The sequence below is a fragment of the Staurois parvus genome, unplaced genomic scaffold, assembly GCF_062004578.1.
Source record: "Staurois parvus isolate SC_StPar_1 unplaced genomic scaffold, SC_StPar_1.0 ptg000191l, whole genome shotgun sequence".
Taxonomy (NCBI): Eukaryota; Metazoa; Chordata; class Amphibia; order Anura; family Ranidae; genus Staurois; species Staurois parvus.
Genome location: NW_028317987.1, coordinates 5,241,891 through 5,253,500, shown reverse-complemented (window position 1 = coordinate 5,253,500; position 11,610 = coordinate 5,241,891). Strand labels below are relative to the sequence as shown.

The following is an 11,610-nucleotide window of genomic DNA, read 5'->3' as shown; positions in this document are numbered from 1 at the left end:
TGTGGGAACCCAGATGAACCCCTTCAGGGGCAGAACATTCCCCCACTTCCGGGGCCGGAACATTCTCCTCATTGTGGAGATAAATTCTAGTAATATGGTCCTCTAAACAAACAGCACTGACAATAAATAGACAAGACAAGGACCATCCTGACCATACATGGCCTACAAAGGGCAATGATGACACTACACAGGCAGCCAATGGGCAATCATTACACTATGCAGCCAACACAATGATGGAGTGCCGGGGTCAGGAGTATGGAGCATAGAGCCCCTTACATTGCTGCTCAGGAGGAAGGAAACATTCCCCAGCCGGCCATGAAGAATATGTTCCATCATTGGTGTCAGAGAGAGGGAAATACTGAGGGAAGTAGAGGAGCTGAGGGGTCTCTGAGGAGGTAGTGGGACTAAAGAACTCTGGATCCTCTGAGGGTTTCCTGCATCTGAAGGACTCTGGGACCTCTGAGGAGGAGGAGTAGCTGAAGAACTTTTGGAGCCTGTTAGGAAGTAATAGGGCTGAACAACTCTGAGAGGTTAGTGGGGCTGAAGGATTGTGGGGGCCTCTGAGGGGTATTCAGGCTGCAAGGCTCTGAGGTAAGAGGGGGCTTTAGGGCTCATAGGAACTCTTGGTCTCTGATGGTCCTCCCACCCCACCTTCACTTACTTTTCTGATCTCCTGCCAGCACGTGTAGGAAGTCTTCACCTCACCATCTCACTGGTCAAGACACAAAATAGAACAAAGAAGGACACTTGGTCCTTGGGGAGGTCTGTATGCATAGCATTAATGCTTAATGGGCGGACAGTCCAATACCTTCCCATACCACAGAATCTGGCAGTGCCGGTACTAGAATTCAGAGCCAGAAAAATCCATTGCCACTCTGTACAATGTCCTGGAAATGTCAGAATACTTGACAACTAAGAGATCAAACCCTTCCCCTGCTGTCCTCCTCCTACCCACACATAGAAGAGATGAGAACAGACTCCTCCCCCACAGCTCTCTACTCCACCAGCACCATCCTCCTGCTATACAATCCAATCCCTTCTCTTATTGCAGAGAGTGACAGTGACATCACTCCTGTCAGTAAGCAGGCTGCTGGAGATTGGAGCCTTGCAGCCGGAGTTCTGCCAATTATCCTGATTATAGAGCAATTCCGGCCAGTAAGTTCCCCTTCCTGGACATCATGATGAGCCGACATTGACCTCACAGCACTGCCTCAGAGCAAACTAGTCATAGGAAGGATCATATTTATCATTTCTTGTCTGCAGATCTAAAACTCATCAAAACCAGTTCAGAGACCAAACAAACCCAACAGAGAAAAGGGGTTTCTGATGCAGCAAGTCAAGAGGGTCCCGGGACCTTGAAAATTTTGTAAACCCTAAACAGTCCAGATTAAATATCTTCCCATGGGAGCAGTAATTCATGAATTTTCAGAAACCCTCCTTTTCCCCCCTCACATCCACATCCTATTATTGTGTGACCAATACCATCCAAATCATTCTTACTTTCATTTCCCAAAGTTATCCGTCTACAAGGAGACCTGTATAGATCACATGATGGCACCAATGAGGATGGAGGAGGACCGGAGTCACATGACTGAGAAGATACTAAACCTCACCCTGGAGATCATCTACCTGCTGACCGGAGAGGTGAGGAGGATTCTGGGAGGTCACATGACGTCACTCTCATCTCTATTAATAACACACAGACCTGACCGGAGAGGTGAGGAGGATTCTGGGAGGTCACATGACATCACTCTTATCTCTATTAATAAAACACAGACCTGACCGGAGAGGTGAGGATTCTGGGAGGTCACATGACATCACTCTCATCTCTATTAATAAAACACAGACCTGACCGGAGAGGTGAGGAGGATTCTGGGAGGTCACATGACATCACTCTCATCTCTATTAATAAAACACAGACCTGACCGGAGAGGTGAGGAGGATTCTGGGATTCTAACATGATATTCCTATTGGTTCCTCAATACAGAGATTTCCTCTTCTGAAGTCAGGTGATCATATGACCATCACAGTGCCTCCATGTGACTCCCTAAACCCTGAGAGACACAACATGCAGAAGATTCTAGAAGTCACCAAGAAGATGATGGAGCTGCTGACAGGAGAGGTGAGCGGTGCCGGGAATTCTGGGACATTCTCCAGTAACAGACAAGGGATGTGTCTGGATGGTGACTGTATCATTGTGTGTGTCAGGTTCCTATAAGGTGTCAGGGTGTCACTGTCTATTTCTCCATGGAGGAGTGGGAGTATTTAGAAGGACACAAGGATCTCTACAAGGACGTCATGATGGACAATCAGCCGCCCCTCACATCACCGGGTAAGAGGAGACTTTATTGTAAAGGAGAGAGCAGTACGGAGGATCCACCTAGATCCCCCATCATCTGATAAACACATAGAAACAATGGATTCAGTCAGTGTGTGTGTTTCCTACAGATGGATCCAGTCATGGGAACCCACCAGAGAGATGTCCCCGTCCTCTGTATTCCCGGGATTCCACACAGGAAGGTCACACCATCCCTCACCATCATCAGGTAGATGAGGAACAATCACTGATAGTATCATTAGGATCTGTACATTATCTGCATTGTTACCATTGATGGCATTTTTATTATATATTCAGAGTGGAAACCTGAGAGATCCTAAAGTTGAGGTTAAAGAAGAGATAAAAGAGGATGAGGATGAGGATGGGGTGATGGAGGAGTCAGAGCTTCTAAAAGAACACAAAGATCTGTACCAGGACACCATGGTGGAGTCATCCAGCTACAGGAACCCACCAGAGAGATGTCCCCGTCCTCTGTATTCCCGGGATTCCACACAGGAAGGTCACACCATCCCTCACTATTACAAGGTTGGTGGGATGGAGCATCTAGAACATGGATTCATAGAGACAATGTGTGTTTTTTTTATGTAACCTTACATTTTACAGATGATGTTTTCTCTCATTTCCTTGATTTAGAGTGGAGATCCAATCGATGTAGAATTTGAGGGTAAAGCAGAAGAAGAAGAGGCGTATGTGAGGGATGATCAGCAGTCTATGGAGGAGGATGGAATAACGGGGACATTTATGGAGGAGGACACTCCTACAGAGATCAGCACAGGTGGGTCATGAACACTAAATCCATTCCTCCACCCATACTGCTCACTGATTGGTCCAGAGTAGGGCAGGGACTGGGTGATATCAGCCTGTAATCCCCTGGTCACTTTCCTGAGCTGTGTTCCCCGTCCTGTATTCCTGGATTTCTCTCGGATAATCTTCCTTCTCTGTGCTGCAGACACAATTTATGTCTCTAGACTGGATTTATGGAGGTTCTGGGGTTCAGCTGGCAGCAAAATGTTCATTTTCACTATAAACATTGCATAATGAAGGCACCCAGGACATGTGACTGGGGTCTCCTGCCTTGTGCCTGACTCCTCCAGGGTTCCCTGCTCTGTGGTCTGCTAGCTGTGCCGGGTGGAGGGATATGTCTGTAGTGTCTCAGACCCAAGTCACTGAGTGCAGTCTCAGGAGATGGGAGGCAGCGGTGTGGGATCTCTGCAACTTGTCTACAGTAAACATTTAAACTTCCACTGATTACTGAATACCAATATTATGAGTCCTGACCCTTATACTATACAGTATACTCTTTGTTCTACATTACATACTCCTGACCCCTGCACTATATACTCTATGTTGCGATGAGTGATAGAGGGGGTGGGGACCCTCGTCCTATAATCCCCTCATCACTGTCCCTCCTATAAAAGACAGTTCTGGTTGTTTCCTCACTCTCTGACTAAGGTCCATGAATAAAGAAATGACCTGGTAGGAGATCAGAGGAGCCATTTCCTAGTTCTCTTGAGGGTGGAATTGTAAGCTCCTCAGAGACCAAGCTGCCTGATGTGGGAGGAGTCCTGGTTTGGGGGAACCAATCAGCTCCTGTCTAGTAATCCTCTTTGTCTTTGTATTTTAGTCCATGGCTGGGAGATGAGGAAAACCTCCGAGGATTGTCTCACTTTGTCTCCAGACTGGAAAGTAGAAGATGAGGACATCACACAGTATAGTCCAGGAGAAAACCCGGCTCCCTCCAATGTCCATCCGGCACCACCCAGTGTAGATGGACCATCGGATTCCTCGTATCCTGAGGAACCTCAGACTGTGCGGGACCGGGCCAGCCTTCCAACAGGGAAGAGGTTCTCCTGTACAGAGTGCAGGAAATGTTTCCGTTTTGAATCCCGTCTTAATGTGCATAAAAGATCTCACATGGGAGAAAAGCCGTATTCCTGTCCTGAGTGCGGGAAATGTTTTTCAGACAAGTACTGTCTTTACGCACATCAGAAATCTCACACAGGGGAGAAGACATATTCCTGCCCTGAGTGTGGGAAATGTTTTTCACAAAAGGCCCATCTTTACACACATCAGAGATGTCACACAGGAGAGAAGCCGTATTCCTGCTCTGAGTGTGGGAAATGTTTTTCAGAGAAGTCCAATCTTTTTGCACATCAGAGATCTCACACAGGGGAGAAGCCGTATTCCTGTTCTGAGTGTGGGAAATGTTTTTCACAGAAATCAAATCTTTACAGACATCAGAGATCTCACATGAGGGAGAAGCTTTATTCCTGTCTTAAGTGTGGAAAATGTTTTTCAGTGCAGTCCATTCTTCAGAGACATCAGAAATCTCATACTGCGGAGAAGCCGCCGTATTCCTGTCCTGAGTGTGGAAAATATTTTTCACACAAGTCCAGTCTTTACACACATCAGAGAATTCATTCAGGGGAGAAGCCATATTCCTGTCTTGAGTGTGGGAAATGTTTTTCACACAGGTCCAATCTTTACAGACATCAGAGATCTCACATGGGGGAGAAGCCGTATTCCTGTCCTGAGTGTGGGAAATGTTTTTCACAGAAGTCCCATCTTTACAAACATCAGAGATCTCACACGGGGTAGAAGCAACTTTCCTGTCCTGAGTGAGGGAAATGTTCCTCACTGAAGTCCTGTCCTCCTGTACATCCGGGTTTCCACACAACCCTGGAGGTGTATTAGTGCCTTGAGTGCGGGAAATGCCTCCTAGATGAATTTTGCTGGACATCCCAGTCCTCATATGAGGAAGAAGCACACCCTGATGTACACACACCTGGGAAGGAATGGCACAAACAATTGGCACTTCCTACGTTGTCCCAAGTCTATGAAGATGAATGCTGATTAATATCACATAAAAGTCCCAATAAAATGCAGTGAATAAAACCGATGTCCGTCTGTGAGAGTCCATCTGGGGGGGACAAGCTTGTCCTTGGAGCAGACGCTGGCTGTCAGGTAAAGAAGACAAGTGGGGGAGTAAAAAGCCCCTCTAAGTGTAGCCCCCCTAATACATTTCTTGGTATACAAGGCAGGCCCCTCCCATAAAGTCAGAGTAAGCAGGCTCATCAGTAACACATCACCGGGAAGAACTCCAGAGTGATCGGTGTGTGCCGCTTTCTATGGGGGAGGAAGGTGGCCAGCAGACATCCCATATCTGGAAATCAGGGTTGTAATGCACTGTGGACCACAGTGCTAGCATGATGACGTCACCTGGGTGGAATGCAATGCATTTCTGAGCATGTGCAATGTCTGTAACAGTCATGTGTGCTGCTTTGTCAAGGAGCTTGGAGATCTTCCCTGTGATGTGTTATTGATGAGCCTGCTTACTCTTGCTTGACTTTATGGGAGGGGCTTGCCTTGTATTCCAAGAAATGTATTAGGGGGGCTACACGTAGAGGGGCTTTTTCCTGCCCATTCTGACCCTCTGATATACACCTCAGATATACTCCATGGATGATCTTCATCATGGAAGAAACAGTTTAGCAGCTGGTCCTGATCACCACTTTACATCCTGATTACAGCTTTACCAGTGTGTCCTGATCACCATACCAGCGGATCCTGATCACCATACCAGTGTGTCCTGATCACCATACCAGCGATTCCTGATCACCATACCAGCGATTCCTGATCACCATACCAGCGGATCCTGATCACTATACCAGCGGATCCTGATCACTATACCAGCGGGTCCTGATCACTATACCAGCGGATCCTGATCACTATACCAGCGGGTCCTGATCACTATACCAGTGTGTCCTGATCACCATACCAGCTGGTCCTGATCACTGCCATACCAGTGTGTCCTGATCACCATACCAGCTTGTCCTGATCACTGCCATACCAGCGGGTCCTGATCACCATACCAGCGGGTCCTGATCACCATACCAGCGGATCCTGATCACCATACCAGCTGGTCCTGATCACCATACCAGCGGGTCCTGATCACCATACCAGCGGGTCCTGATCACCATGCCAGTGTGTCCTGATCACCATACCAGCGGATCCTGATCACCATACCAGTGTGTCCTGATCACCATACCAGCGGATCCTGATCACTATACCAGCGGATCCTGATCACCATACCAGCGGATCCTGATCACCATACCAGCTGGTCCTGATCACCATACCAGCGGGTCCTGATCACCATACCAGCGGGTCCTGATCACCATGCCAGTGTGTCCTGATCACCATACCAGCGGATCCTGATCACCATACCAGTGTGTCCTGATCACCATACCAGCGGATCCTGATCACTATACCAGCGGATCCTGATCACCATACCAGCGGGTCCTGATCACCATACCAGTGTGTCCTGATCACCATACCAGCTGGTCCTGATCACTGCCATACCAGTGTGTCCTGATCACTATACCAGTGTGTCCTGATCACCATACCAGCGGATCCTGATCACTATACCAGCGGATCCTGATCACCATACCAGCGGGTCCTGATCACCATACCAGTGTGTCCTGATCACCATACCAGCTGGTCCTGATCACTGCCATACCAGTGTGTCCTGATCACCATACCAGTGTGTCCTGATCACCATACCAGTGTGTCCTGATCACCATACCAGCTGGTCCTGATCACCATACCAGTGTGTCCTGATCACCGCCATACCAGTGGGTCCTAAACACCACCATACCAGTGGGTCCTAATCACCATCATACCAGTGGGTCCTGACCACCGCCATACCAGTGGGTCCTGATCACCGTCATACCAGTGGGTCCTGACCACCGACATACCAGTGGGTCCTGATCACCGTCATACCAGTGGGTCCTGACCACCGCCATACCAGTGGGTCCTGATCACCGCCATACCAGTGTGTCCTGATCACCATACCAGTGTGTCCTGATCACCATACCAGTGTGTCCTGATCACCATACCAGCGATTCCTGATCACCATACCAGCGGATCCTGATCACTATACCAGCGGATCCTGATCACTATACCAGAGGATCCTGATCACCATACCAGCGGGTCCTGATCACTATACCAGCGGGTCCTGATCACTATACCAGCGGGTCCTGATCACTATGCCAGTGTGTCCTGATCACCATACCAGCTGGTCCTGATCACTGCCATACCAGCGGGTCCTGATCACCATACCAGCTGGTCCTGATCACCATACCAGCGGGTCCTGATCACCATACCAGTGGGTCCTGATCACTGCCGTACCAGTGGGGCCTGATCGCCATACCAGTGGGTCCTGATCACTGCCGTACCAGTGGGTCCTGATCACTGCCGTACCAGTGGGTCCTGATCACTGCCGTACCAGTGGGGCCTGATCGCCATACCAGTGTGTCCTGATCGCCATACTAGTGGGGCCTGATCACTGCCATACCAGCGGGGCCTGATCACTGTCATACCAGTGGGTCTTGATCACTGCCATACCAGTGGGGCCTGATCGCCATACCAGTGGGTCCTGATCACTGCCGTACCAGTGGGGCCTGATCGCCATACCAGTGTGTCCTGATCGCCATACCAGTGGGTCCTGATCACTGCCAGACCAGTGGGGCCTGATCACTGCCATACCAGCGGGGCCTGATCACTGTCATACCAGTGGGTCTTGATCACTGCCATACCAGCGGGACCTCATCACCATGCCAGCGGGTCCTGATCACCATACCAGCAGGTCCCAATCACTGTCATACCAGTGGGTCTTGATCACTGCCATACCAGTGGGTCCTGATCACTGCCATACCAGCGGGTCCTGATCACTGCCATACCAGCGGGTCCTGATCACTGCCATACCAGCGGGTCCTGATCACTGCCATACCAGTGGGTCCTGATCACTGCCATTCTAGTGGGTCCTGATCACTACCATACTAGTGGGTCCTGATTACCGCCATACTAGAGGGTCCTGATCACTGCCATACCAGTGGGTTTGATCACTGTCATACCAGCTGGCCTTCATCCCCACCATCATCTGTGAGGTGAGAGAGCCATTACAGTTGTGAGTAGATTTCACCCTTTGCACATAGTTCACACACACTCACAAAACATTGCCAGCCAGCTCACAGTATCCGGGATCTTTGCCCAACAGTGTCTAGTGTGAACCAACCACAGCCAGCCATCTGTCCCTCACTGCAGTGATGTCATACTGCTGTACACCAGCACCAATGTCCTGATTACTACCACACAATCATCCTGATCACTGCCATACCAGTGGGTCCTGATCACCACCATAGCGCTGGTCCTGATTACCGCCGTACCGGTGGGTCCTGATCACCATCATACCAGTGGGTCCTGATCACCATCATACCAGTGGGTCCTGATCACCACCATACCATTGGGTGCTGATCACCATCATACCAGTGGGTCCTGATCACCATCATGCCAGTGGGTCCTGACCACCACCATACCATTGGGTCCTGATCACCATCATACCAGTGGGTCCTGATCACCATCATACCAGTGGGTCTGGACCACCACCATACCAGTGGGTCCTGATCACCATCATACCAGTGGGTCCTGATCACCGCCATACTAGTTGGTCCTGATCACCATCATACCAGTGGGTCCTGACCACCACCATACCATTGGGTCCTGATCACCATCATACCAGTGGGTCCTGACCAGCACCATACCATTGGGTCCTGATCACCATCATACCAGTGCGTTCTGACCACCATCATACCAGTGGGTCCTGACCACCACCATACCATTGGGTCCTGATCACCATCATACCAGTGGGTCCTGACCAGCACCATACCATTGGGTCCTGATCACCATCATACCATTGGGTCCTGATCACCATCATACCAGTGGGTCCTGACCACTGCCATACCAGTGGGTCCTGATCACCACCATACCAGTGCGTTCTGACCACCATCATACCAGTGGGTCCTGACCACTGCCATACCAGTGGGTCCTGATCACCACCATACCAGTGTGTTCTGACCACCATCATACCAGTGGGTCCTGACCACCACCATACCATTGGGTCCTGATCACCATCATACCAGTGGGTCCTGATCACCGCCATACCAGTGGGTCCTAAACACCACCATACCAGTGGGTCCTAATCACCATCATACCAGTGGGTCCTGACCACCGCCATACCAGTGGGTCCTGATCACCGTCATACCAGCGGGTCCTGACCACCACCATACCAGTGGGTCCTGGTCACCACCATACCAGTGGGTCCTGATCACCGTCATACCAGTGGGTCCTGATCACCATCATACCAGTGGGTCCTGATCACCGTCATACCAGCGGGTCCTGATCACCGTCATACCAGTGGGTCCTGATCACCATCATACCAGTGGGTCCTGATCACCGTCATACCAGCGGGTCCTGATCACCACCATACCAGTGGGTCCTGATCACCGTCATACCAGCGGGTCCTGACCACCACCATACCAGTGGCAACAATATGTCCAAAAAATTATTCCCAGGCAAGCACCAGCCCTCTCTTGGCAGGGAAGATGATCGAATATACACTTACTGTCCCATGTACCAACAAGATGGTGCAGAAAACAGTGGTCCATACTGCATTTCAACTCATACAAACACCAGCTTAACCTCTTCGTGCCGGCGCCTCCTTGCCCTTTAAGAGGTTTCAGGAGCCAGGAGGTGGGGTGGGGTTTTAGGGTCATGTGACTGCTGTGATTCGCTGTCACATGATCAGAAAAGGTGCTGATCACAAGGGGAGATTGGGACCTTTCTGTGAGACACCAACATATGTGCTGGGAGTGTGCAGGGCGCGTGCCCAGCCACTAAGAGACCGCATATTTGTGTACGCTCGGCATCAAGGCCCAGCCGCTAAGAGACCACATATTTGTGTACGCTCGGCATCAAGGCCCAGCCGCTAAGAGACCACATATTTGTGTACTCTCGGCATCAAGGCCCAGCCGCTAAGAGACCACATATTTGTGTACGCTCGGCATCAAGGCCCAGCCGCTAAGAGACCGCATATTTGTGTACGCTCGTCATCAAGGCCCAGCCGCTAAGAGACCGCATATTTGTGTACGCTCGGCATCAAGGCCCAGCCGCTAAGAGACCGCATATTTGTGTACGCTCGGCATCAAGGCCCAGCCGCTAAGAGACCGCATATTTGTGTACACTCGGCATCAAGGCCCAGCCGCTAAGAGACCACATATTTGTGTACGCTCAGCGTCAAGGCCCAGCCGCTATGAAACCACATATTTGTGTACGCTCGTCATTGAAGGGAAATGTATGTCTTTTAGGTCTGTCATTTTGTTTTTCCCACTCCATTTTATATTCCATGTTGATTAATTGTTTTGTATTATAACCAGAATGAGTTAATGAAAATATGCTATGTCAGTTATGTATTACAGAACTATACTCACAACATTCTTCTATCTTTTATCTTAGCTTAGCCTTGGTAGAGACGGTGAAAGTATTCAACTATTTCTTTGTATTAACAAGCACCTGTTTCTGTTATGATACAATTAAATGTCAAATATTTCTGTTCCATGAGAAAATAATTGTTTGTTACTTATAACTAATTACAATGCCTGAGAAAGATCATGTTCACAGCCTTGAAAAGTATCTAGCCAGATTCTATTGTATGTAGCAGATAAGTTTTTATGTAATATTATAGACATTCCTTAAATTTTGCTTCTCATCATTATTCAGGATTGACGTAAATGCTTGTATTCCCACTTGCACGTTATATTGTACTATATAAGAGAGCTTTCGTTGTGGAATAAATTAGAAGTTTTTGGTTACTTACAAGACGGTCTCATGTGTGATTACTTGTAACCAATGCTTCTCCAGGCCTGAGGAGACAGAACGAGTGACAGAGAACTTAGACCAGGGGTCTAAGGGTCAACAGAACCAACAGATCCCCTTATATCAGTGGTCAGTAGGAGAAGGACCCCCTTATATCAGTGATCAGTAGGAGAAGGACCCCCTTATATCAGTGATCAGTAGGAGAAGGACCCCTTATATCAGTGATCAGTAGGAGAAGGACCCCCTTATATCAGTGATCAGTAGGAGAAGGACCCCTTATATCAGTGGTCAGTAGGAGAAGGACCCTCTATATCAGTGATCAGTAGGAGAAGGACCCCCTTATATCAGTGGTCAGTAGGAGAAGGACCCCCTTATATCAGTGGTCAGTAGGAGAAGGACCCTCTAAATCAGTGATCAGTAGGAGAAGGACCCCCTTATATCAGTGATCAGTAGAAGGACCCCCTTATATCAGTGATCAGTAGGAGAAGGACCCCTTATATCAGTGATCAGTAGGAGAAGGACCCCCTTATATCAGTGATCAGTAGGAGAAGGACCCCCTTATA

The 11,610-nt window shown here is 49.1% G+C and overlaps 1 protein-coding gene across 1 annotated transcript in view; it reads left to right on the top strand.

Moving 5' to 3' along the window:
* Nucleotides 1–1,322: 1,322 nt before the first annotated feature.
* LOC149461908 (uncharacterized) overlaps nt 1,323–11,610 on the top strand; it is a 93,562-nt gene continuing 83,274 nt past the window's right edge. Inside the window, exons 1-2 of the mRNA XM_089677745.1 lie at nt 1,323–1,644; nt 1,988–2,122. Of these exons, the coding sequence (XP_089533871.1) occupies nt 1,402–1,644; nt 1,988–2,122 (378 nt within the window). The 5' untranslated portion in view covers nt 1,323–1,401. The remainder of the gene's footprint in view (nt 1,645–1,987; nt 2,123–11,610) is intronic.